The following is a 26,345-nucleotide window of genomic DNA, read 5'->3' as shown; positions in this document are numbered from 1 at the left end:
GTAGTGTAGTGTGGTGTTTGGTGCGACTGTACTGACCTACCTGAGTCCTCTGGTGGTCGATCCTAACAAAAGGGACCACCAGAGGACCAGGTAGGAGGTATATTAGACGCTGTTATGAAAACAGCGTCTAATATACCTGTTAGGGGTTAAAAAATTCGGATCTCCAGCCTGCCAGCGAGCGATCGCCGCTGGCAGGCTGGAGATCCACTCGCTTACCTTCCGTTCCTGTGAGCGCGCGCGCCTGTGCGCGCGCGTTCACAGGAAATCTCGCGTCTCGCGAGAAGACGCGTATATGCGTCCAGGAGGAATAAAGCAACCACCTCCCGGACGCATATATGCGTACAGCGGTCGGGAGGTGGTTTTAAAGGGGTTGTCCGAGTTCAGAGATATATCCCCAGGCAGCCCCTCTGAGTGGAGCCTTTCATGCGCACAGGACAAGGGCTGTTTTGCTTAGATTTTTACACTGCTAGACGGAGGCTTCTGCCTAGTAGTGTTCCCGGCGATGTCACCGGCACCAATGGGCAGGCTTTAGCATTCCCATGGTGAGACCCGGTACGTCACCGGATCCGCTGAAAGAGCCCTGGCCCTGCACGATTCGGAGCAAGGCAAGGGAGAGCATTGAAGCATGAAATGCTCCGGTGCTCATCTCAGGGGGGCTGAGTTGGGGGAAGAAGGGGACATTTAGGGCTCTTTCACACAAGTGGGTGCCATGCGGATAATCCGCTGCGTGAAAGAGTGCCAAGCCCCGCTCCGGACAGCAGAGACACGGAGCAGTAACATGATTGATAATGCTCCGTGCCTCTCTGTGATCAGTGAGATAAAGTTGTCACTGTGATTTTGTAGTAAAAAGGTCACAGAGAGGCACGGAGCAATATCAATCATGTTAATGCTCTGTGTCTCTGCAGTCCGGAATGGGGCTTGGCTCTCTTTCACGCAGCGGATTACCCACACAGCATCCGCTCGTGTGAAAGAGCCCTTACACAAGCTGACCGAGCAGACAATTATCCTTCCTATAATCGCCTGCTCGTCTGTAGAGGTAAAGAGCTGCATTCACATGCTGCAATCTCTTCCACTGTATGGGGATGAGCAATTGCTACTAGCACCCTTGCCACTTTCCGAAAATGGGGTGGCATCATCAGCCCTGGCACATGTATAATCATTTGCTATGTAGTGCTCCATCCCGGCACTGCTATGTAGTGCTCCATCCCGGCACTGCTATGTAGTGCTCCATCTCGGCCCTGCTACGTAGTACTCCATCCCTGCTATGTAGTGCTCCATCCCGGCACTGCCGTGTAGTGCTCCATCCCGGCACTGCCGTGTAGTGCTCCATCCCGGCACTGCCGTGTAGTGCTCCATCCCGGCCCTGCCGTGTAGTGCTCCATCCCGGCCCTGCCGTGTAGTGCTCCATCCCGGCCCTGCCGTGTAGTGCTCCATCCCGGCCCTGCCGTGTAGTGCTCCATCCCGGCCCTGCCGTGTAGTGCTCCATCCCGGCCCTGCCGTGTAGTGCTCCATCCCGGCCCTGCCGTGTAGTGCTCCATCCCGGCCCTGCCGTGTAGTGCTCCATCCCGGCCCTGCCGTGTAGTGCTCCATCCCGGCCCTGCCGTGTAGTGCTCCATCCCGGCCCTGCTACGTAGTGCTCCATCCCGGCCCTGCCGTGTAGTGCTCCATCCCGGCCCTGCTACGTAGTGCTCCATCCCGGCCCTGCTACGTAGTGCTCCATCCCGGCCCTGCTACGTAGTGCTCCATCCCGGCCCTGCTACGTAGTGCTCCATCCCGGCCCTGCTACGTAGTGCTCCATCCCGGCCCTGCTACGTAGTGCTCCATCCCGGCCCTGCTACGTAGTGCTCCATCCCGGCCCTGCTACGTAGTGCTCCATCCCGGCCCTGCTACGTAGTGCTCCATCCCGGCCCTGCTGTGTAGTGCTCCACCCCGGCCCTGCCAGGTAGTGCTCCATCCCGGCCCTGCCGTGTAGTGCTCCTGTCCGTCCGCCTCTCTGCTGCACTCCTGATCTTTCTCTCCTCCGCTCCCCCTTCCACATTCACATTCCCACCTCATCTATCTTTTGATTTTAATTGGGGTGATGGAGTTCATGAAGGTGCTGGAGCGGCATTAAGTGCTACGCGGGTAGAGCTGCTGCAGGTTATACAGTTGAGCCATTGATCTCCATCCTTTTTATCTTAGCGGCCAAAGAGGGGTCTGAAATGTTACCCCCAAGGACCCCACACCTGCAGTAAGCGCGGACTGTAAGCTTTGAAGTGAATGTAAATCAGGCGCTTTATAAAACGGAAGACATTCTGACACTTGTAATTCCTATGTGCAATACATAGACAATCTGCTGCTGTGGACCGATATCTGCCATCAGTGGAAACCTGGATCCAGCCACTGGAATAAGGGGTTAAATATCCTATTAGTCAATAACTTGGGGTTCCCCATTGTGGACCCTCATCTATTAGCTAGAGCAAAGAGAAACTCTCCCTCTGGAGGCCCTGGCATATCTAGCATTACACATAGTAATGCCTATTCAGTATGAGCTGTGTAATACTTAAAGGGGCGCTCCGCACAGGCGCACTATTCACTGGGTAGGTGATAAATGCTGGATTGGTGGGGTGCTTGGACCCCCAGTGTTTGCCAGAACTGGTTCCCCACGTTCCTTCACCACAGCTAGGCGGAATTTGAACGGAGCAGTCGTCCACCATGTGCCCTGCTGCTCCATTCAGCGTCTATGGCACTGCCGCATATATGCAAGGGAAGCACTAAGCTGTTACCGGACTCTGGGTGGAGCGGCCGGGTTCATGCTTTAGTGCCGCTCCATTCAAAACCCCCACCCCCCGTCCCTAGTTCTGGCAAGTCCAACCATTCCACCGATCCAGCAGTTATGGCCTTTCCAATGGATCATTGATTCTGGCCGGAGTACCCCTCTTAAAAGAGTTGTCCCATTAAAGCAACTTTTCCCCTATCCACTCTAGGACCCGGTGTCCATAGTCAGGGGTGTAGATGTCAGGGATGCGAAGGTGGTAGTCGTCCTTTTATTTCACAGGTGGTAGCCCTGCAGAGGAATTGAACCCTTACTGCAGATTACAGCTGATCATTGGGGGGGGTTCCATCAGCGTGACACCCTTTCATTAGCGTATCTTCAAGGACCCTTCTTATCCAGCCACCCAGTGCTTTGATCCCCCTAGGGCTCAGGTCGTAGTCCTGTCTCCAGTGCCTGATCTGTGACATGACTTCCCCCATCAGTCACGTCTTCTTATGTGGCGCCCCCCAGAGACCAGGACGACTGCAGCACTGATCTCCACACTCCTGGCTGTGGACACCTAGTCATAAAGCAACACTGAGCTGGTTTGGAGACGTAAGGTTTCACAAATCACCAAAAGGTTCATATCGAAGAAATTATCTGCTTCTAATTAACCCTTCCATGTACAAATTCCTGTACGAAATTACGAATTTGTGTTTTTCATAATTTTTTTGCAGAAAGAACGAAAGGACCGTAAAACACAATGAGATCCGGAAGAAATACGGTAAGTGTATTTTCTTCGACATTAATTGGTGAAATATAAAGTGAAATGATTCATACAACGCATTGCGCAGACGCCAGATGTTTGGGCCTATGAAACGGAACCATCTGTTATTATTTTCTGCTGTAGTTACAGGTTTCTGTTCTAAACTTTTCGCTCCCCTCTGTTCCACTTACCTGCTTAGCAATGCACAGTTACCCAGGGTTGTGTTCTGGGACGGACTGGGAACTTAAAGTGGCCCTGGAAAAAAATAAAAATAATAAAAGTGGCCCCATGTTGTAGGAGGGTCTAAATTAACAGAAGGTGGGGCAACTCAAATCGGCAGTCCCTCTATGTTGGCCATCAGTAGATGCCATTTGCTGTCCTCCTCCAGTTCTCCCAGATTAAGATATGGAGCAGGAGGCTTAGGAGGTGAGATGTGGGCAAGATCAGTTGAATTCAGGATGGCAGGTGGGTTGCGGCAGAGAGGAGGGCTTGGGCGGCCCACCGGGAAATTTCCCTGTAAGGTCTATGGCCAATCCGCCCCCTGGTTGTGTCTGGGGCACCATCGTTTTCGCCACAGTCTTAATGGAAGTGAATTATCAGAAAATAAGTGTATTTGTTATATGACTATCCATATACAAGTATTGAAATATAACGGCTTAGTCGTGGTCGGATAGCTCTTCCTGTTTTCCTTAGCTGACATGTCAGCTTTGCTGTGTAGACTGGGACAGAGTAAGCAGAGGCAAGAGTTTAATTGACAGTCCTATTGTAGCACCGGAGGCCTAGATAAATCACAATATAGTAACCTTATATCCTATACACATGCAGATAAGTCTCCTAATCTCTGGGGGGGGCTGTACTCCATCGCTTCCTGGAGACTGTAATAATCTATGACATTTCTCTGTCCAATCTTTTGAGCTGCTATAAAGCACACACACCCTGCTGCACTGTCTGTACGGAAAACACAGGAAGGAAAGGCCTCTTCACATGGCCCACTGTAGCAAGCATTCCTTCCCGACAATCACTTGCTCGTCAGTGGAGGAGACCCTGAATTTACATGCAGCGATCACCTCCTCCACAGTAAGGGGAGGAGCGATCACTAATACCATCCCTTGTCCCCATACAAAATGTTTGCCGGCAGCAGAATGCTGTTTAGACACCGCGATCTGCTCCCGGCAGACAGTGATTTAGGTGACCGCATGAAAAATTCAGTCAATTATCGGCGGCACCTTTACACAGGCAGATTATTGCTAACGAGGATCCGTATAAAGTCTCTTTGCCTGAACATCGGGCAGTGTAAAGGGCTCTGGACTGTATGGCTCCAATATGGCTGCCACCAGGTACATTTTTGAAAAAATAAATAACTAGAACATGAATCAATTAGTGACCACCTTTTTATAGCGGTCACTAACAGGCCTTAGGCTAGACCGCCGCCTTTTTACAGCAGCCTAGTTTAAGTAATGCACTGGTCTCCTATGCAGTTCAGAGCTGAGGCTCTAAGGGCCCGGACAAGCAGAAGTGCTGATTTAGGCCGTTTGCCCCTTTAATGCAACTGTCAATACCAAAGAAGGCATCATAGTGATTTAGAGGAAGAGAGCTCCCTCTGTCTCCTTTCGGCACCCCATGAATGGCATTGCGGGGTGCCGATGTCTTGACATGGCAGTCTGGGCCTAATGAAGGCCCCAGGCCTGCCTGCAGTGTACATAAACTAAAAGCCATTATATTGTGTTATGCTGCCTTAAAGGGCAGCTCCATGATATTAGTAAAGGGGTTGCCCAGAATCTATAGAAGAAAAAAAAATGAGAGGTGGCTGGACAGTTTGTAAACAAACAAACACTTTTTGACAGACCTACCGTTCCAGCACCGCTACTCCTGTCCCCTCCATACCAGAAGTCATGTGACTGCTGCCAACCAATCAATGGCCTCAGTGGTAATATGTGCGCGAATGGCACTTGCCTGTTGAGGTTCAGCAGTTACGTGCCTCATTATATATTTGCTGTTAGGAAAATCCACTCTTAATTCATTGGCTTCCTGGTAATTTAGTGGTGGGCTTGTGCTTATACACAGCAGCCGACCTGAACAAGTACAGCTGCAGGGTAAAGTATGGTAGAGGGAGGGGACAAACAGACTTATTAACCTCTGAAGAGATGGTAGTTGGATTTCACACTGCTATAGACAATGCAGGTAGACCGCTGCAGCTCATCGGCCAGTGATCTTATGTGTAGGGTGGACATCAGGGATCAGACATGTTGGTTTTTGACTATTGGGTGAGACGACCATGCATGTTGATGGTGGTGTAGGCTGTTGGCTAGGCTGTGTTTATGGCCAAGGGTGTGTGTAAAGAACCTGAGCAGAGCTTCTCGGCCTGGAGCATTGCCACCCTACCCATTAGCCCACCCAGCTGCACCCACTGACTTTATATATCAATGAACCATGGCCTCACCTTGGTGTCGGACCCATCTTTTCATGCAGTTGTGAATGCTCTGCATGTGAAGGTCCTGTCCGGGTTATTTGCCCTGTAAGATTAGGATCTTCTCAGTCTGATGACCTTTTCTTTGTCATGTTCTTTTCGCCAATGTGAGAGCTAAATGTAAAACATCTGCTGAGCAGTGATAACCGGGCTTGTTTATTAGGTCAGGGAGGGTGACCCTCGGCACCTATTCACTTTCCTGTTTCAGCGGTTGAGTATACAGTATATCCCTATATTGTTCTGTATTGTAAAATTGAATTAAAGATATTATAGATCGTTATAATCGCCTTTGCCCTCCCCAGAGACTGAGGAGTGACAATGGAGCTGAATACAGAGCCTCATCTGTGTGTATAGTGTTACTGTACTGCGTTATAGGCCTTGAGCCATTGTACAGTAGAGCCATTGTTACTTACCCACCCTCTAATGATAATGAGATGACTCTGCTCATCTGTCCCAGTCTATACAGCAAACCTGACAAGTTAGTTACAGAAAAGAGGAAATATCAGCCTCTGCTTGGGTCTGCTCCAGTATAACTAGAACCAAAAAAAGGCATCAAATAGTAAAAAAATAAAAAAAAGTGTAATATAATATAAAAATAATATTGTATTTTAGATGATACTTTGCCTTTTGGAGAGATTTTACAGACGTCCGTATCCGTTTTGTGGTCTGAAAATCGCAGATCTGAGGTCCGTGTGTCATTCGCATTTTATTTGCAGACCCTTTGGGGGTCATTTATTAAGAGTGCGTTTTAGACAACGGTCTTAACAAGCCCTGAAGCTGGCGGTGGATCCGCCGAAGTTATGAAGAGGCGCCGGCCTCTCCATAACTTTGGCGTTTTCAAGGTTGGACCGAGCTGCTTTTTTAGCAATGTTGGATTAGAACCGTCAGCATATTCGGACACAGACAACTAAATCGCCCTCCACACAAATACTCCTCTCTTCCAACACAATCCTGTGGGATATCGAGAGATCGCACCAATAGTGAAGTACTGATAGTTCCAGTCAGGTAAAAAGGTTTTATTGTACTCACAAAGCCAATCTTGGTTAAAAGCTCATCACAAATATAAAACACCGTCTCCTACTCCTGCCCGACCCGGGTTTCGCTTTCGCGCTTCATCAGGGGCAACTGGTCAACCCCTTTCAGGGTCGTCTTAAATTACCCAAATTATCCACCCATATTTCGTGTTCAACCAATCACAAAGGCCTTGGTCCAAACACGAAAAAAGTGAATAACGATACATAAAAATTTTAAATACATTAAAATACATGTAGGATAACCAATAGAAATACATAATAAATTAAATAAAATTCATCCTGCGTAAAAACATATGGAAAACCAATAAAAATACATAGTGAATAAAACAATTCATCCTGAGTAACACAACATGTCATTATAACAATCCGGGGGAATCAAAAGGCGCTATTATATTATTGCCTAATATTTCTAACCACTATTCAACCTGATAACACTTAATCCATAAATATATCTATTTCTACGCACCATTGATGACTACGCACAACCGCAATCACAGCCTCCACAATCGCAGCCTCCCACAATCGCAGCCCCCACAAGCGCAGCCCCCACAATCACAGCCTCCCACAATCGCAGCCTCCCACAATCGCAGCCTCCACAATCGCAGCCTCCACAATCGCAGCCTCCTCTAACATCGTTCCTTATTCCTGACCCCTCCCACGTGGTCGGTTCCAGCCTATCAGCTATTACAACTCCTCCATTCATCTGAAGGTCCTTCAATCCCGCATAGCACTCCGCGCCGTCTCGTAGGCGAGTTATTCACACAAGACAGGATTTTACATCACACTCTATATTCAATCCCTGTGGTTGGACGGTACCTAACAAACATCCACTCTACTTCTTTCCCGTTTATCTGTGCGATGGGATCCCCTCCCCGCCACGGATTTTTCACCAATTCGATCCCCATAAAGGATTTTTTTGAAGGCACTTTTTAAAATGCAGGGAGACACTGTGGGTCTCTGGGCCTTTTTTGATGTTTCTAATATGTTCTTGAACACGGGTTTTTTATTTTCTCGTTGTTCTGCCAACGTACTGGAGGCCACAAGGGCACTCCAGTACTAGACTACTCCCGTGCTCTCACAGGTTGGGTTCTCTTTCATTTTAAATGTCTGATTATTCTTGTTTGATCGGACCGTAGTTACCATCGTCTTTTTATTTTCCCTGCTCCTATTTCTACACGCAAGGCAAAAACCACCCCTCGTGAATTTACTCCTCGGGGCTGCACTATGTACCAATTGCATTTTTAGATTCGGGGCTTTTTTTAAAACTTATCATAGGTTGTGAAGGAATTTCCTTCCCCAAAATGGGATCGTTCTTCAGAACCCCCCAATTTTTACGGATCATATTCTTAAGTATTCCGGCATTCATACTGTATTGAGGAATGAAAGCCTGAAGTCCCTTTCTCTTTTACCGGTCTCCATTTGTTCTACCCTTACGTTTTCTCCTAGAGCCTCACAGCATTTATCTAACTCCCCCTCTACAGACCCCTTTTCTACAAACCTTCTTTTAATATCCTGACTCTGATCCCTAAAATCTTGTACTTCCGTGCAATTTCGATGAATTCTCCTCATTTGTCCTTTAGGGATATCGTTAAGCCGTTGGCCATGGTGACAACTGGTAACATCCATGTAAGCGTTCACATCCGTTGATTTGAAAAAAGTTTGGGTCTTGAAACTATTACCCTAAAGATGGTAAGATCTAGAAAATCATCCGCCGTATTACGGATACAGCTCGTGAAGTTTAAATTCCAACTATTGCAATTTAATCCGCAATAAGCTCCTCTAAACCCTGTATTTCCCCCTCTCCAAAATAAAAGACAATCGTCAATGTAGCGTCGCCACACTATTAGTTCGCCCCTCTCTGTTTTTTTCATTTCAAATAGGACTGATCGTCTCTCTCTCCCACAAGGCCATAAATAAATTGGTGAAACTTGGGGCGAATTTCGCCCCCATCGCCGTTCCGGTGCACTGCAGATAATATGTGTCCTTGTAGATAAAATAATTATGGCTCAAACAAAAATCAACCTACAATAAATTTCCCCTGTATAGCTTGCATATCAGCATCACCACCTAATGCTACCTCAACCCCTTTAAGTCCCAAATTCTCCGGAATAATGGTGTAAAGCAGGGGTGCACAACCTGCGGCCCGGGGGCCACATGCGGCCCTCGATACCATTCTGTGCGGCCCCCAACCATCTGGTAACAGACATGTATGCCTATGTCTTGTGGCTGCTCACATGTATTTTTCATGTATTTCTCCCATTAGATGGGAGTCCTGGAAGTGTAACTAGACATTAATGGTATATAATGTATGTTAAATATGCCATAAGTACAACATTTTAGTTGTTAATACACCTTTAAATTTTAATTTCGGCCCTCGTCATTGGTTCAGTCTGGCAATGTGGCCCCCAACCAGGAAACGTTGTGCACCCCTGGTGTAAAGGGAGGCGATGTCCACCGCGGCCGACCGTACATCCGGACTACTGGCCTCTACGTTTTTGACCCAATCAATCACACTCCCTGAATCTCTCAGATACGAGGGGATCTGTATTACATACCTCTGAAGGAAAAAATCCACGTATTCGGAAAGGCTACTTGTCAAGGAATTAATCCCCGAAACAATAGGTCTTCCAGGGGGGTTTGAGAGACTCTTGTGGATTTTGGGTAAGTGATATATCACCCGAGTGACCGGATGTTTAATCATTAATCCATCTCTTCTTTATTAATAATCCCATTTTTAAAGCCTTCCTGAATTAAACTCGACATTTCTCTTTTAAACCCCAATACAGGGTTCCCTTTAAGTCTGCGGTAAGTGTTTTCTTCAGCGATCAGTCTCTGCATCTCATTCTCATATTTGTGTACATCCATTACTACCACCCCCCTCCTTTATCGGACGGGTTTATTATAATACCGCTGGTACTTCCCAACCCTCCCAATGCCTGTCTCTCTTCTTTATTTAAGTTGTATTGTTTCTGTTTCACATCAGGTTTTTCCAATTCTTTCAACATCGCTCTCTAGAACGCATCTATACGCTCATTATCTCTGCTGTGAATGATACCATTCCCCAGCCCTGCGGTTTTGAGTGGAGCTGCTTGCTTGTTCATGTGGTATTTTGCGATATTTAGTTTTCTCATAAATTTATGGATGTCTAAGAACACCTCAGACCTATTAAGCCTCTTGCTAGGGGCAAATTTAAGTCCTTTACCAAGTACATGTTTTTCTTGTTCCGATAGTTCATATGCGCTAAGATTAACGACCTCTCTTACTTCCCTTTGCTCTTTTGTGGCTTGGGCTGTTGTTTATTCCCTCCTCTCTTCCCTCCCTCTACGTGACTTATTTTTAGGAGGGGATAGATCATCAGCATCTGATCGGCGGGGGTCCGACACCCGGGACCTCCGCCGATCAGCTGTGCAACGCCGCGGCCTTCTCACTGTTTACCGCTGGCCCAGTGATGTCACGACTAGTATCCCTGGCCTGGGCGGGGCTAAGCTCTGTTCACTTGAGTGGTGCTTAGCCCCGCCCAGGCTAGTAATACTAGTCATGACATCACTGAGCCAGCGGTAAACAGAAGGCTGCGGCGCTGCTGCCTTCTCAAACAGCTGATCGGCGGGGGTCCCGGGTGTCGGACTGCCGCCGGTCAGATGCTGATGATCTATCCAGAGGATAGATCATCAGTTTAAACAAAAGTGCAGAACCCCTTTTAACCTTTCTTTCCTCCTTTTCCCCTCCCTCCATCGTATCCCTCTCATCGCCTGATGGGCAAAATTTTATGTTTCAATGTAAAGGTCTGGATGTGTTCCCAAAATGACTCCATCTACACTTTCTTTCTGTACTCCCACCCCATGCGATCTCTGTATATTATCTTCCCTGCTGTACCTGCTTGTTTTCTTGGTTGATATTGGTGGTTTATATAATATTTTCTATAATCTTATTGCGGTTGTTGTCTCTGCTGGTAAGTAAAGCGCGGTTTCCTATACTGATTAGGGTAGCCTCCATAATCTCCCCTATAGTTCCCATAGTTGTAATATGGTCTTCTCCATGAAGTGTAGTGGTAACCATGTTGTCCGTTATATCCAGACCTGTAATGTTTATTTTGCTGCATGTCTTTTCTTTCATTATCACAATCGCCCGTGTCATTCATTCCCTGCTTTATTTCAGTGTTCTCTTGTTCCCTATATTTACCTGCATAATATCCCTCGTTAGGGCGACCCATGTCCTTGCTTGTGCGAACTTCTTCTTTTTTTTACTCCATTTCCACTTATACACTCTATTGTTTTCATACTCTTCACACACTTTAAAAACCTTTTTCTGTTTCTTCCTCTTCACCTCCATTTCAGCCTTAGTTAAAACCCTGAGACATCCGCTGCACAGATCAGTATATTCCTTCTGCCCCCTATATGGTTGCAATAAAAGCTGTAATCGCTCAATATCCTCGTGAATACGTTTCAATTTCTCTTTTCTTTTGCACACAATAAAACTCATAGTTCTGCGGCCACATTCATTCATGAGTTTTTTCCCCACTCTTCTAAATCATTGAGATCCTCCGAATTGAGTGGTAATTGCCACCGCAAACCTTCCGGGATCTTATCCTCAGCAAGGTATTTTTCTAGGGACAAGATATCCCAGGTGGATCTCATCTCTTTTAATCCGGTCTTTCTCTAGTTCAGAGAACAAACTTCCCAAACTCGTCTCCCCTTTCTTGTTCTCCCTAGAGAAGACCGATTCAACATCACATATTAAATTAGCTCTAAAATCAAATATATATTCATCCTACGGCGTATACCGAGTAGCCCACAGTCCATATAAATAAAAGAAACACTTCGGTACGTTGCCTGTATGGTCAGAGTCGCTGGTCCCAAATGTGAAGTGGCAATGTCCACACAGACAGTCAATGCGTTTTCAAGGCAGGACCGCGCTGCTTGTTTAGCGATGTTGGATTCTTCACTCTAGCACAGAACCATCAGCATATGCGGACACAGAGAACTAAATCGGCCTCCACACAAATACTCCTCTCTTCCAACACAATCCTGTGGGATATCAAGAGATATTACAGCCCCCACAATCACAGCCCCCACAATCACAGCCCCCACAATCACTGCCTCCACAATCACTGCCTCCACAATCGCAGCCTCCACAATCGCAGCCCCCACAATCGCAGCCCCCCACAATCGCAGCCCCCCACAATCGCAGCCCCCCACAATCGCAGCCCCCCACAATCGCAGCCCCCCACAATCGCAGCCCCCCACAATCGCAGCCCCCCACAATCGCAGCCTCCACAATCGCAGCCCCCACAATCACAGCCTTCACAATCGCAGCCTCCACAATCACAGCCCCCACAATCACAGCCCGCACAATCACAGCCCCCACAATCACAGCCCCCACAATCACAGCTCCCTCTAACATCGTTCCTCATTCATGACCCCTTTCACGTGAGAGGTTCCACCCTATCGGCTATTACAACCACATATAAATACCACATGAACAAGCAAGCAGCTCCACTCAAAACCGCAGGGCTGGGGAATGGTATCATTCACACTGAGTTGCGCGATAAATCACGTTTTTTCCCCAACAGCAGAGATAATGAGCGTATAGATGCGTTCAAGAGAGCGATGTTGGAAGAATTGGAAAAACCTGATGTGAAACAGAAACAATACAACTTAAATAAAGAAGAGAGACAGGCATTGGGAGGGTTGGGAAGTACCAGCGGTATTATAATAAACCCGTGCGATAAAGGAGGGGGGTGGTAGTAATGGATGTACACAAATATGAGAATGAGATGCAGAGACTGATCGCTGAAGAAAACACTTACCGCAGACTTAAAGGGAACCCTGTATTGGGGTTTAAAAGAGAAATGGCGAGTTTAATTCAGGAAGGCTTTAAAAATGGGATTATTAATAAAGAAGAGATGGATTAATGATTAAACATCCGGTCACTCGGGTGATATATCACTTACCCAAAATCCACAAGAGTCTCTCAAACCCCCCTGGAAGACCTATTGTTTCGGGGATTAAATTCCTTGACAAGTAGCCTTTCCGAATACGTGGATTTTTTCCTTCAGAGGTATGTAATACAGATCCCCTCGTATCTGAGAGATTCAGGGAGTGCGATTGATTGGGTCAAAAACGTAGAGGCCAGTAGTCCGGATGTACGGTCGGCCACGGTGGACGTCGCCTTCCTTTACACCATTATTCCGAAGAATTTAGGACTTAGAGGGGTTGAGGTAGCATTAGGTGGTGATGCTGATATGCAAGCTATACGCGGGAAATTTATTGTAGGTTGATTTTTGTTTGAGCCATAATTATTTTATCTACAAGGACACATATTATCTGCAGTGCACCGGAACGGCGATGGGGGCGAAATTCGCCCCAAGTTTCACCAATTTATTTATGGCCTTGTGGGAGAGAGAGACGATCAGTCCTATTTGAAATGAAAAAAACAGAGAGGGGCGAACTAATAGTGTGGCGACGCTACATCGAGGATTGTCTTTTATTTTGGAGAGGGGGAAATACAGGGTTTAGAGGAGCTTATTGCGGATTAAATTGCAATAGTTGGAATTTAAACTTCACGAGCTGTATCCGTAATACGGCGGATGATTTTCTAGATCTTACCATCTTTAGGGTAATAGTTTCAAGACCCAAACTTTTTTCAAATCAACGGATGTGAACGCTTACATGGATGTTACTAGTTGCCACTATGGCCTACGGCTTAAAAATATCCTTGAGGGACAAATGAGGAGAATTCATGAAATTGCACGGAAGTACAAGATTTTAGGGATCAGAGTCAGGATATTAAAAGAAGGTTTGTAGAAAAGGGGTCTGTAGAGGGGGAGTTAGATAAATGCTGTGAGGCTCTAGGAGAAAACGTAAGGGTAGAACAAAAGGAGACCGGTAAAAGAGAAAGGGACTTCAGGCTTTCATTCCTCAATACAGTATGAATGCCGGAATACTTAAGAATATGATCCTGAAAAATTGGGGGGTTCTGAAGAACGATCCCATTTTGGGGAAGGAGATTCCTTCACAACCTATGATAATTTTTTTTAAAAAGCCCCGAATCTAAAAATGCAATTGGTACATAGTGCAGCCCCGAGGAGTAAATTCACATGGGGTGGTTTTTGCCTTGTGTGTAGAAATAGGAGCAGCGAAAATAAAAAGACGATGGTAACTACGGTCCGATCAAACAAGAATAATCAGACATTTAAAATTAAAGGGAACCCAACCTGTGAGAGCACGGGAGTAGTCCACGTACTAGAGCGCCCTTGTGGCCTCCAGTACGTTGGCAGAACAACGAGAAAATTAAAAACCCCTGTTCAAGAACATATTAGAAACATCAAAAGGGGCCCAGAGACCCACAGTGTCGCCCTGCATTTTAAAAAGTGCCATCAAAAGAATCCGAAAAGATTATCCTTTATGGGGATCGAATTGGTGAAAAATCCGTGACGGGGAGGGGATCCCATCGCACAGATAAACCGGTAAGAAGTAGAGTGGATGTTTGTTAGGTACCGTCCAACCACAGGGATTGAATATAGAGTGTGATGTAAAATCCTGTCTTGTGTGAATAACTCGCCTACGAGACGGCGCGGAGTGCTATGCGGGATTGAAGGACCTTCAGATGAATGGAGGAGTTGTAATAGCTGATAGGCTGGAACCGACCACGTGGGAGGGGTCAGGAATGAGAAACGATGTTAGAGGAGACTGCGATTGTGGAGGCAGTGATTGTGGGGGCTGCGATTGTGGGGGCTGCGATTGTGGAGGCTGTGATTGTGGGGGCTGTGATTGTGGGGGCTGTGATTGTGGGGGCTGTGATTGTGGGGGCTGTGATTGTGGAGGCTGCGATTGTGGAGGCTGCGATTGTGGAGGCTGCGATTGTGGAGGCTGCGATTGTGGAGGCTGCGATTGTGGAGGCTGCGATTGCGGTTGTGCGTAGTCATCAATGGTGCGTAGAAATAGATATATTTATGGATTAAGTGTTATCAGGTTGAATAGTGGTTAGAAATATTAGGCAATAATATAATAGCGCCTTTTGATTCCGCCGGATTGTTATAATGACATGTTGTGTTACTCAGGATGAATTTTATTTTATTATTGGTTTTCCTACATGTATTTTATGTATCATTACCATCTTTTTTTGTATTTGGACCAAGACCTTTGCGATTGGTTGAACACGAAATATGGGTGGATATTTTTGCTAATTTAAGACGGCCCTGAAAGGGGTTGACCAGTTGCCCCTGATGAAGCGCGAAAGCGAAACCCGGGTCGGGCAGGAGTAGGAGACGGTGTTTTATATTTGTGATGAGCTTATAACCAAGATTGGCTTTGTGAGTACAATAAAACCTTTTTACCTGACTGGAACTATCAGTACTTCACTATTGGCGCGATCTCTCGATATCCCACAGGATTGTGTTGGAAGAGAGGAGTATTTGTGTGGAGGGCGATTTAGTTCTCGGTGTCCGAATATGCTGACGGTTCTGTGCTAGAGTGAAGAATCCAACATCGCTAAAAAAGCAGCGCGGCCCTGCCTTGAAAACGCATTGACTGTCTGTGTGAATGTTGCCCACTTCACATTTGGGACCAGCGACTCTGACCATACAGGCAACGTACCGAAGTGTTTCTTTTATTCATACATAACTTTGGCGCCTCCTCCGCCGGTCTAAATGTTTATCAGCTTTTTTGCTGGTTTAAATTTAGACCATTTGCTACAAAACTTTGCTATAGTTTCTTATTTAGTTTTTTTTTCTCATTTTCTCTGAATTAGTTGACTGTTTAAAGAGGAGTTGTCCGATATCCTGACATTCCGTTTTTTAGTAAAAACAAGTTCAATAAATAACAATTCTGGAGCCATTATTGTCGTTCCTCTGTTATTCCTCCTGGAAATGTCAAGTTGCGCTTGAAGTCTTTAGGGAAATTGTCCATGGGAAATAGTATGCAAACTACAGGAAAACTGCCGCCTGTAGGTGACTAATGCTGTACGGCAATGTCAGTCGATTTCTATCCTTTTAGAGAACCTTGAAACATGGCTCGGCGTATAAGCCAAACTGTGTCAGCCGGACGCGTCCAGGCTAATGGGTCCTCGTTAATGAATGCACGGGAGGCCAGTCAGTACTCCATTAATCCTCTCCTAGGCGTTTTAATATAATCCCAATGCCCCCAATACTCAGACTGAGTTGTGGATACGGGTTGTTGAAGTTTAATCTTTACAGCGTGTGATAAACCACTCGCAGATGAGCTTAATGTCTCTGCTGTGTAATTGTGATGAGGTGTTGGCGGAGACGACGCCGGGGAGCGAGCCTTTACACGCAGCCTATTGAAGTTTATTGCTGGATTTGCTTCTTTTTTTAAAAAAAAATTTTCTCCTCCAGATTCATTTTCGGTTCCTTTTCCTGACACCATATCCAGCCGTGCCACGATATAATGATTAATTTCCTTTATGCACATGGGAATTCTCCAGAATGCGACATTGTTCTTCTGGGGGCTCTTTTCCTCCATGTCCGACTTAATTCACTCTTAATAAGGATGAGTGACAGAATGAGAAGAGCTTTATTAACTCGGAAAGATTAAACCACAAAATGTCAGCTCAGGCTCGTCGGGGGAGACGCTAATATGTGTGCATTTTCCGTTTACCCCAGCTATTCTCATATAATTTAGATGGTAATTACATATTGAGATTGCCTGGCATGGAGAGAGAAAGTGACAGTGAGACTAGAAAACCCATTGTCATGTGCCCTATTTAAAGGGGTTGTCCTGGTGTGGAGCTGAACCCGGACATATCCCCTTCTTCACCCAGGCAGCCCCCCTGATATGAGCATTTCACGCTCCATTGCTCTCCCTTGCCCTGCGCCGTTTAGATTTTTTTACACTGCTAGGCAGGGGCTTCCACCTAGCAGTGTTCCCGGTGGCATCACCAGCACTAATGAACGGGCTTTAGCGCTGCCCTAGCCGTTTTACAGGCTAGGGCAGCGCTAAAGCCCGCCCATTAGTAGGCGGAAGCCTCCGCCTAAGTTTACCTATCACCGAGTCTCCAGAAAAAGCCTTTGCCCTGCACGATTCAGCGCAGGGCAAAGGAGAGCACCCGAGCATGAAATGTCAGAGGGGCTGCCTGCGTGAAAAAGGGGATATGTCTGGGTTTAGTGTACCCCTTTAAGGAAGAGTTAATAGAAGGGGGTACTCTGTTCAGGATCTTCATCTCTTGGCCAGAGAGCCTCTCGCTCTGGAGGACCCGTCCTGTCCTGTATTACACCAACAGCTTACTGATTTGAATGGACACTGTGTAATACTTCATTTCTCCTGTGGTAGCGCTGCAGGGAAATCGAATACTTACTGCCAGGTGTTCCCACCGATTACAGCTGATCAATGGAAGTCCCAGGAGGATGAAACTATGTGATCAGCTTATAGTCAATGGACCCTCCTAACAGATAGGGGTTACCCAAAACTGAGAACCCCTTTAACATGTAATTCATTTCCCATCATTGGTGGAGATCCTCCAGTCATTATCAGTAAACTTCTATCCTGTTAGAGAGCTTTGAAACATGGTTTGGTATATAAGCCAAACCTTAGGTGGGTGCTGTCATGGATAGCGGTGTCCAGACTATACTATGGGACTCTTTCTTTGGGTTAAAATGGTTCTCTGGGCTACGGGCTATGAATAATGTATCCTGAGGATAGGTTATCAATGTCAGATCGGTGGGGGCACCCCTACCGATCAGCTGTTTTCAGGCCAGTGTACAGAGCAGGAGTCGGACAGCTCCATTCGTGGTTTAGTGGCTGTGTCGGGGTCGGCACCAGAAGCTATGTAGTGCCTTCGGCCTCCACTCCGTACACTGTATAGCTTCCGGCGCCTTGGCTGCCAGGAACGGCCAGATGTTGGCTCGATCCGATCTTGATGACCTATCCTGAGAGTAGGTCATCAATATCTGTAGCCCGGACAAACCCTCTTAGGCTAGTTTCACACTAGCGTTTGAGAGCTCCGACAGGGAAAAGCCTGCCTGAATGCTTGCTGGCCCATTAACTGTGATGAGGACCAACTGAGCTCCGGCCACAACCTGGCAAATATGCAGAGAATCAGCCGGACAAATATTGCTGCTCATCAACTATAATGGGGAACAGCGGGCATCAGTGCCGGATCCAGAGAGCTCTTCCCTGTCAGAGCTCTCAAACGCTAGTGTGAAAGTAGCCTAAGATATCATTTGCCCCCCCCCCCCCAACACACACATAAATTAAAACTTTTGGGTATTTTCCAACTTTGTTCCTTGTTTCTTTGTTGCTTTTTAATTACCAAAGCAAAAAAAAAATGGCTGCCGCATGTTCGGCTGATCTGTGAAACGATCTGTAATCTGCGTCTAAATATAACTGGGATTCTTCATGTCCCTCGGTGAGGTCAACTGGCAAATTTTACCTTGACCCTTTCTGTATCTTGCCGATTACTCAATATAAAAATTGCCGCATGGTCGATGACTAGCGCTCCTCCCGGTTCTAGAGCAAAGCAATTTTAAAATGTCAGGTGCAGGAGTCCCGAGCGGCGGGCGATACAAGAGAGAGTGAACTTTAAACAAGCAGCTCCATCTGTACAAATAGCGGTGAAGGTCTGTTTGTGCGTTCTCATAAAGCCTAGATTCAAGGCAAACACCGGGGACATTGATATAAGCACCGGCGCACCTGTTTCTACCTGCTCGCTGTATTATAACACTTACACAGGACCAGGATGTATACCAGCCTCTGTGTACCAGGATTTATAACCTGTCTTAAAGTGTAATATTATATTTTTTTTATTAGAGCTAGGCATGTACATCTGAGTTAATCTGTCAATGTCTGTCCAAAGATCTGTAATTGCCTTATAATAACAGCTTTCATTAATGTCCCCTGTCCCTTAAAAGACCGTTGCCAGGGCTTTTCTGTCTTCCTTTTAGTATAAACAGAAGAGAGAGGGGCGGTCCTACACACTGCATGCCTGCATCAGGCTTCAGAGTGAGGAGGCGTGTCTTTCAGTAATCCAATCTGATTGGCTGGCAGGAAGCTGCTGGCTACAGCAAGTGTGTATGGGAAGTGAGGGAAGACAGTTTAGGCCTCAGAGAACTGGCAGAGCAGCCATCATAATGCAGCGTTCAAAACAGCTGTAACTCCAAACTCCAACTTACAAATTTTAATCAGCAGGATCGACCCTACCAGACAGTATGCCTGGTTTATTAGGGTTTATCCTGCTGATAGGTGCTCTTTAAAGGTACAGGGAGTTTTTGACAAAATGTCTGGATTCTGGATGACCCCTTTAAGGCACAGGTAGACCTTAAAAAGTGGTCACTGATTGTATAACGTCCATGCAGTCTATAGTATATGGCGGCATAGCCTTGAGAAGTCCTTAGTGGTGCCAGATCATGTCGTAGTGACGTCCTAAGGCTGCTAATATACTTGTAAGGCTTCTTCTTGAGGAGACATGATGAGGAGATGATTCTGCTCCTAATTTATCTGCTGTCTGGAGTGTCAGGATGGGTTATGTCTGTCGGTATAATGGAGAAGACATAAAGTTGTTCAATCCAATTTCCTTGTAATCTAATTTATTATGTATGAAATGCAAACCCTTCCTGCTACTGGTTGCAGAAGTAAACACTTGCGGGTCTTGTCAGCGAGAGATCTCCACATGCCGGGCGATGAGAAGACGAAAATAGGAAGCAGTAAAAGTTCCTTGGTTCACTATTTGCAGGAAGCCATTAATATGGATCGGTCTATGGCATTGCCCATGTTTGACCTTCCCAATGTTAATTCACCAACACGTTAAAGACTGTTGTACTGGCAGCTACCGGTTTGTGTACACAGCTCCTCTGCAGACCTACAGTGCCTAGAAAAAAGTATTTATACCCCTTGAACTTTTCCACATTTTATCGCGTTACATCCACAAACGTAAATGTTTTTTAATGGTATTTTATGCAATAGACCAAAAGTGAAAAGAAAATGATACATGGTTTTCAAAAAATTTAATACATAAACCTCTGGAAAGTGTGGTGTGCGTTTGTATTCAGCCCCCTGTACACTGATACCCTTAAATAAAAATCCAGTGTGACCAACTGCCTTCAGAAGTCGCCGAGTTAGTAAATAGAGTCCACCTGTGTGTAATGTATTCTCAGTATAAATACAGCTGATCTGTGAAGGCCTCGGGGGTCTGTTAGTGAACATTAGTGATCAAACAGCATCATGAAAACCAAGGAACACACCAGACAGGTCAGGGATAAAGTTGTGGAGAAGTGCAAAGCATGGTTAGGTTATCAAACAATATCTCAAGCTTTGAACATCTCATGGAGCAATATTGAATCTATCATCCGAAAATGAAAGGAGTACGGCACAACTGCAAACCTACCAAGACATTGCTGTCCACCTAAACTGACAGCCCAGGCAAGGAGAGCACTAATTAGAGAAGCAGCCAAGAGGCCCATGATCACTCTGTAGGAGCTGCAGAGATCCACAGCTCAGGTGGGCGAATCTGTCCACAGGACAACTATAAGTGTCACGTACTTCACAAATCTGGCCTTTATGCAACAGAGGCAAGAAGAAAGCAATTTTTAAAAGCAAGCTATAAGAATTCCAGTTTGCAGTTTTCCACAAGCCATGTAGGGAACACAGCAAACGTGTGGAAGAAGGTGCTCTGGTCGGATGAGACCAAAGTTCAACCTTTTGGCCTAAATGTAGAACGCTATGTGTGGTGGAAAACTAACACTGCCCATCACCCTGAACACACCATCCACACCGTGAAACATGGCGGTAGCATCATCATGCTGGGGGGAGGACAGGGAAGCCAGTCAGAGTTAATGGGAAGATAGATGAAGCTAAATACAAGGCAAATCCTGGAGGAAAACCTGGTAGAGGCTGCAAAAGACTAGAGACTGGGGCGGAGTTTCACTTTCAGCAGGACAACGACCCTACACATCCAGTCAGAGCTACAATGGAATAGTTCAGATCAAAGCATATTCATGTGTTAGAACGGCCCAGTCACAGTCCAGACCTAAATCCCATTGAGAATCTGTGGCAAGACTTGAAAATTGCTGTTCACAGACTTTCTTCATCCAATCTGAATGAGCGCGAGCTCTTCTGCAAAGAAGAATGGTCAAAAATGTCAGCCTCTAGATGTGGAAAACTGGTAGAGACAATCCCCGAAAGGCTTGCAGATGTTATTGCAGCAAACGGAAGTCCCAAAGTATTGACTAAGGGGCTGAATACAAATGCATGCCACATTTTCCAGATTTTTATTGACTTAAAATTGTCAAAACTAGGTATCATTTTCTTTTCACTTTACACATACTTCCTACTTTGTGGTGATCCATTACACAAAATCCCAATAAAATACATTTACCATTGTGGGTGTAACATAAAAAAATGTGGAAAAGTTCAAGGGGTATGAATACTTTTTCAAGGCACTGTATACGTGTCCATGGTTACAGATTCATACAAACCCTAAGCAGTGTGATCCTGAAGAAGTGTTACTCTCTTTAAGCGGACATGTTTGCTCTACAGACAGTGGACACATGGGTGGACAGTGGACACAACACATTAGGCTATTTTAAACAATCTTCAGGACCATTTAAAGGTGCCGTCCAAGGGATTAACAAATTCTTAGAAAAAGATCAGAAAGGGTTAAAAAATAAAAGAAGAAAGGCACACCGATCCTCCATCATTGTTGTTCTGATATTTACCAAGTTCCCGATGGTTTCTATTTTTAACAGTTTTTCTTTTACAGGTTAAAGGCTATGCACATCTTTTGGGGGGCATTTTTTAAATATTATTGCATTGTACTCATTTTGAGCAAAAAATTATTTTTTAATTTATATTTATAAAAAAAACATGGAATCCTTTTTTTTCTGTACAGAGCTGAGATGCTCTAGAAGCACCCTTTGGATTTTCTGTCAGACCGGGAGCTGACGGGCTCCTTATCTCTGCTCTCTGACATTATAAACAGTCATTATAGCTCAGGTCTTGTCTTACTGATAATAATGTGGCGTAAATAAGCGTTTATGGCCTCTTAGTAATTTAGAGACATGGGTTATTAGATCACCAACACAAAGTGAAAGTACCCGTCACTCAGCTAGAAAAACAGTTAACCCTTTTTGACAGAACGGCTCAATATTTTTTATAAAGACCAATTAAATAAAAATGATTTATAGCCAAAAGTAAGTAAAATGCAATCATAAAGAAAAAATTGCCTCCAAAGGTGTACATAGCCTTTACGTTTCTGTAGACTATCTTTCCTTCAGTTTTACACTGAACCGTCAGGTTGCTGCCCTGACGGCTGAAGTTATAGCCCTCATCTCTGACTCCAATTAAAGCTAAACTCTTAGCAATTTGATGAATTGAATGACCTGTCAGGGAGTTCAGAGATAAGGGCTTCACAGGCATCCATTAGAGCAGCAACCTGACGGCTCAGTGTGATACTGAAGGTAAGATACTGAACCCTGTAGGACAAAAACTATAGCAATTTTTTAATATAGACCAATTGAAAAAATGATTCTTAGCCTAAAATGAGTAAAATGCAGTAAAAAAAAATACCCCCTCCCCCAAAGGTGTCCATAGCCTTTAAGACGCGGCAGTTTGATTTTTGTTCAGATGATTATGCCATTCTTTGCCTGTGACAGAATATAAAGTAACTGATAAGATTGCTTCTGCTGCATTCCCTTTTCTTCAAATGTCATTTTTTTATTTTTTTATTAACCCTTTAAAACGTTCTGTGGATTTTAGCCGGCACTCGCCACACTTCGCACTGCCTTTTCTAAAGCCACTTTCTCTCTATTTCCTAGGCCTCCTGCAAGATATGGATCATCCCTACAGCAAATTTGATAACGAGTAGATTTGGATGAGACCCGTGGATTTGATTCCGTCCTGCCGCATGAGCAAAACCCTGCAGATGCCGGACTGACCGCAGATTATTTCCACAGTGTGATGAGTGCATGAGGCTCCTGGGGTGCTTAACGCTGACCGTACACCTAGTGATAGTTGCTAACGATCCGACCGAGGTCAACCATTGTGTCTGTGGTACTGAAGAGATCTGTTCCCACCCACAGGACTGGATTCTATTGGTGGGAACAAGTATCTGAACTTTAAACGTTTTTTTTCCCCGTCATTTATTTTTAACCCTTTGATTAGAGGAAGGATATGCACATAAATAATATTCGCAATGGTCGGAACTTCATTTTCATTGCTCCAGATATCTTCACTTCACAGCTTCCTGATTTCGACTGCTCAGAATTTTAAAGCGGGCCTGTCACCTCTCCCGACAAGTCTGTAATAATTCTGCTGTCCCTCTGTTATTCCTCCTGGACACTGGGAGTTACCATTCTCTTTGTCAGTAGGCTGGATGTATACAATATGACATTATCAGCACTGATTGGACACTGTCAGACTGTAAGGAGAAAGGGGACTCCCAGCTGTCAATATATTTATGCATTTCCAGGTGGAATAACCAAGGTAAACCTGAACGTGACACTCCAGAACGCTTCTGTTATAGAGAATATAAGAAGAGTTGGCCGCTTTCTTCCAGAAACAGCGCCACAACTGTCCATGGGTTGTGGCTGGTATTGCAGCTCAGCGCCAATGACGTGAATTGAGCTGCAGTACCACATACAACCTGTGGACAGGTGAGGCACTGTTGTTACAAGACAGCAGCCATGTTTTTCTGATCCTCGATAACTCCTTTTGCATGCCACTTTTTGTGTGATTTTTTTTTTTTTTAGCTTTTGATTTTCCTTTGGATGTGAAATGTTTCTATCTTTTATGATTTTTGGTTTTATATATCTGTATATTAGATGTTATTATGGTCTTGCTCATTGCAATGTATTTAAAGGGGTATTCCCATCTGGGACATTAATGGCATATCACTAGTGTCAGCTAGATGCGGGTCCCACCGCTGGGACCAGCTCCATAACAGGGCCCCGCCACCCTTCATTCACCACTATGGGAGTTCCGTAAATAACAGAGCGCCGCCTCAGCAATTTCTGGCAGTCCCCTAGCGGCGAACGGAGAAGTGGTTGCGCTTGCGCGGCTTCCTCTCCAGTCACTGCCATGGGACTTCCAAGAACAGCCGTGCGCGTTCGCTCAGCTATTTTCAGAGCTCCCATACCAGTTAATGGAGAGCAAGCCGCGCAATGTGCTGTCCTTCACTTTGGGGGTCCCGTTCTCGAGATAGGAGAGGGTCGCAGAGGTGGGACCCGCACCAATCTGACATTGATGGCATGTCCTAGCGATGTGTCATCTCTATAACCACATTCTTGTAGGGTTAATGTAAGATTACAAAATAAAGGGTTGATTCCCCCCCCCCCCACGTCCACGGCCTGATATTGTAGCTCGACCCTGTTCAAGTGAATAACTGCAGTACCAGACACAACCTATGGATAAGAGTGGCGCTGCTTCCAGATAACGAGCATACCTCATATTTTCACCCCCGTAAAAGTCTCATTCACAGGACTGTATGGTCTGCATTTTATGCGGATCGCACGCGGATCCATTCGTTTCCACGGGGCCACAAAAAATGCGGACAGCATGTCCTTTCTGCATCCGGCTGATGCAGATTATAGAACATTTCCTGTTTTTGTCTGTTTTGCGGTAAGAATAGGCATTTTTACAATGGGGCCTGCAAAAAGTGCAAGATGCACGCGGACCACATCCGTATTTTGCGGATCTGAGATTTGTGGACCGCGAAATGTATACAGTCACGTGAATGTATCTAAGGGCTCATTCACATTTCCATGTCCGTTTGATGTCCATGGAAAAGCCGTCCGTCTGAAAATGATCGTGAAGGATCCGTGTTTAGTCCGCGTGTCCGTTTTTTGGCCCTCGTATTCCATGGACACTGCTCAGCTGAAAATGTAATTTCCAGAACATCTCCCACCAACGGTCCACAGAGCATGGATGCCATCCGTGTTGTGTCAGTGATTTTTTTGCATCACAAAAAAAAATAGTTTACGTCTCTGTTGGGCCCTCTACCATGGATCAGTGGAAAATCACTGTGAACAAACACATTAAAGGGCATCTGTCAGCAGTTTTGTGCCTATGACACTGGCTGACCTGTTAAATGTGCACTTGGCAGCTGAAGGCGTCTGTGTTGGTCCCATGTTCATATGTGCCCGCATTGCTGAGAAAAAATGATGGTTTAACATATGCAAATGAGCCTCTAGGAGCAACGGGGGCGTGGCCATTACACCTAGAGGCTCTGCTCTCTCTGCAACTGCCGCTTCCTCTGCACTTTCATTGACAGGTCCAGGCAGTGTAAACCTCATCACACTTGGTTCTGTCAAAGTGCAGAGGACACGGCCGTTGCAGAGAGAGAGAGGAGCCTTTAAGGTGTAATGGTAACGCCCCTGTTGCTCCTAGAGGCTCATTTGCATATATTAAAACTTTATTTTTCTCAGCAATGCGGGCACATAGGAACATGGGACGAACACAGATGCCTTCAGCTGCCAAGTGCACATGTAACAGGTCAGCCAGTGTCATAGGGACAAAACTGCTGACAGATGCCCTTGGAAAATGTAAGCATGAACGAGGCCTCAGCAGACTTCTTCCTTGGAGCCACTTTTACCAGACGGTTGGTTACTTATTTCCCTGTACCTTGGAATTATGAGAAATCCTCCTTTTGGGTAACTTACCGTTCAGATAATGCCCTGTGGGGATCTGACACAGCAGTCCATTCTTTTTGGAGTCCGTTGATGCATCAGCACGGCACGGATGAGAATTTGGGACTCCATGCATCTAAATGGGAGTGTTTAGAAAATACCATTGTGGAGTTTCCCTTTATGCAGTTATTTAACGTATGTTACGTGTGACAGTAAATCGGGGCTTTGCTTAAAGAACACAAGAGGCAAAAACCGGCCTGTTACTCTGCACTTTCACCTCGTCATCCTTGCATGAACAGGACGACTTATTTTAAAGGGTGTTTTCCTTCAGATAAGTTTCATTTATGGAGTTTGTCTTTTATTGTTTACTAAATACATTGCATTACATTTCTAGATTTTTAAATTTTTTTGTAGCGGTGCTGGTGTAGCAGAGCTCTGTTTGCCAACGCAGTAATGATACATTTTCAACAGTGTAACTGTAATATTTGCTATCAGTGGAGGAGTCGGGGGGCATCACCGTAGGGGTGCAGAGGTAACAGTTGCATCCAGCCCTGGTGCCTGAAGGGGGGGGAACAAGGACCCCTCTGTCTAAAAAGATGGCACCAGTATTATAAATGGTATGTGGGGTGGGAGGGCTCCATTACAGATTTTGCATTGGGGCCAGGAGCTTAAATGGGTATTCCCATCACAGACAATGAGGGCATATCGCTATGCTCCCATTGTCTGATAGGTGCAGGTCCCACCTCTGAGACCCGCACCTACGCCAAAAACGG

General features: G+C 45.7%; 1 protein-coding gene across 1 annotated transcript in view; it reads left to right on the top strand.

Annotated features, from left to right (window-relative positions):
- Nucleotides 1-25,080, top strand: part of LOC122938140 (pituitary tumor-transforming gene 1 protein-interacting protein-like) — a 67,969-nt gene extending 42,889 nt beyond the window's left edge. The window contains exons 6-7 of the mRNA XM_044293469.1: nucleotides 3,472-3,518; nucleotides 22,765-25,080. Coding sequence (XP_044149404.1) covers nucleotides 3,472-3,518; nucleotides 22,765-22,814 — 97 coding nt within the window. The 3' untranslated portion in view covers nucleotides 22,815-25,080. The remainder of the gene's footprint in view (nucleotides 1-3,471; nucleotides 3,519-22,764) is intronic.
- Nucleotides 25,081-26,345: the final 1,265 nt, after the last annotated feature.

The sequence above is a fragment of the Bufo gargarizans genome, chromosome 5 (genome assembly GCF_014858855.1).
Source record: "Bufo gargarizans isolate SCDJY-AF-19 chromosome 5, ASM1485885v1, whole genome shotgun sequence".
Taxonomy (NCBI): domain Eukaryota; kingdom Metazoa; phylum Chordata; class Amphibia; order Anura; family Bufonidae; genus Bufo; species Bufo gargarizans.
Note: the sequence above shows the minus strand (reverse complement) of the source record. Positions and strands in the feature narration are given on the sequence as shown.